The sequence below is a fragment of the Mandrillus leucophaeus genome, unplaced genomic scaffold (assembly GCF_000951045.1).
Source record: "Mandrillus leucophaeus isolate KB7577 unplaced genomic scaffold, Mleu.le_1.0 Scaffold373, whole genome shotgun sequence".
Classification (NCBI taxonomy): Eukaryota; Metazoa; Chordata; class Mammalia; order Primates; family Cercopithecidae; genus Mandrillus; species Mandrillus leucophaeus.
Genome location: NW_012103954.1, coordinates 665,537 through 666,915, shown reverse-complemented (window position 1 = coordinate 666,915; position 1,379 = coordinate 665,537). Strand labels below are relative to the sequence as shown.

General features: G+C 38.1%; 1 protein-coding gene across 1 annotated transcript in view; it reads right to left on the bottom strand.

Annotated features, from left to right (window-relative positions):
• Positions 1-1,379, bottom strand: part of ESYT2 (extended synaptotagmin-like protein 2) — a 105,471-nt gene that overhangs the window by 62,504 nt on the left and 41,588 nt on the right. The window contains exon 4 of the mRNA XM_011990191.1: positions 805-881. Coding sequence (XP_011845581.1) covers positions 805-881 — 77 coding nt within the window. The remainder of the gene's footprint in view (positions 1-804; positions 882-1,379) is intronic.

The following is a 1,379-nucleotide window of genomic DNA, read 5'->3' as shown; positions in this document are numbered from 1 at the left end:
GGAGTGCAGTGGCGCGATCTCGGCTCACTGCAAGCTCCGCCTCCCAGGTTCATGCCATTCTCCTGCCTCAGCCTCCAGAGTAGCTGGGACTACAAGCGCCCACCACCACGCCTGGCTTATTTTTTGTATTTTTAGTAGAGACGGGGGTTCATCGTGTTAGCCAGGATAGTCTCGATCTCCTGACCTTGTGATTCGCCCGCCTCAGCCTCCCAAATTGCTGGGATTACAGGCGTGAGTCTAATGTTAACTGTGGGGTTTTCTTATATGGTTCTTATTATGTTGAGTTAGTTTACTTCTATTCCTAGTTCATTCAGTGTTTTTATCATGAAGGGTATTGAATTTTGTTAAATGCTTTTTCTCCATCAACTGAGATAATCACATGATTTGGTTTTTTCCTTTTAATGTGGTGTATCACATCAACTAATTGTTGTATGCTGAATCATCTTTGCATTCTGGGAAAAAATCCCACTAGGTCATGGTGTAAAATCTTTTTAATATGCTGCTGAATTCAGTTTGCTAGTATTTTGTTAAGTGTTTTTTTTAATCAACGTTCATAAAGAATATTGGTCCATAGTTTCCTTGTAGTGTCTTTAACTTCTTTTTATTTAACACATTTTACGAATGAAAATTATCGAGGCTATTAGAAACTGAGACCCAGAAGGTAAATAATATTTGGATGTCTAACAAGAACTCCAACCGACAGCAGGTAAGACGTGTGCTCTCTGTATCCTCCACCTTACAGGTGCAGCTAAGTGACATTACACACCATTAACCATGACACAAATACAACAAATAAAAACTTACCTAATCTGAAGGTCCAAAATAATTTGCCTTTTGTCTACATTTTCAGTATATACCTTAACACCATTGATCCTGAGGGGCTGAAATAAGAAGTAGCTTATTTTAAAATACAGAGATTAAAAAAAAAACAAAACAAAACCTTGTAACACAGCATAGAGATAAAGAGAACAAGCTTTAAATTTCAGACTACAACAGGAATTAAAATTCTGCCTTCATAACAGAGTGCGGCTTGATTTTCGGCTATTTAACCCCTGTTCCTCAGTTTCCTCACCTGTGATCTGCAGAAAAACAATGGCCTCTGTTTCATGAGATTACTGTGAAATTAGGCGACAAAATAAATGTCAAGACAGTAGTGCATGCCTTGCCCACGGCAGTTAATAAGCACTGGGCATGATTGCTGTTGTCAGCACATGTAACGATACATATGTGCTCTTTTCAAGCCCCTACTCTCGTCTCTTCGCATCTAACTTGACCCTTTTCCAGTACTCCATCCTAGTACTACCATGTTTGAAACATAACTTCCTTTCATTTATTCTTTATGTCTCATAATTTTTCATTTCTTTTTTTTTTTTTTTTTT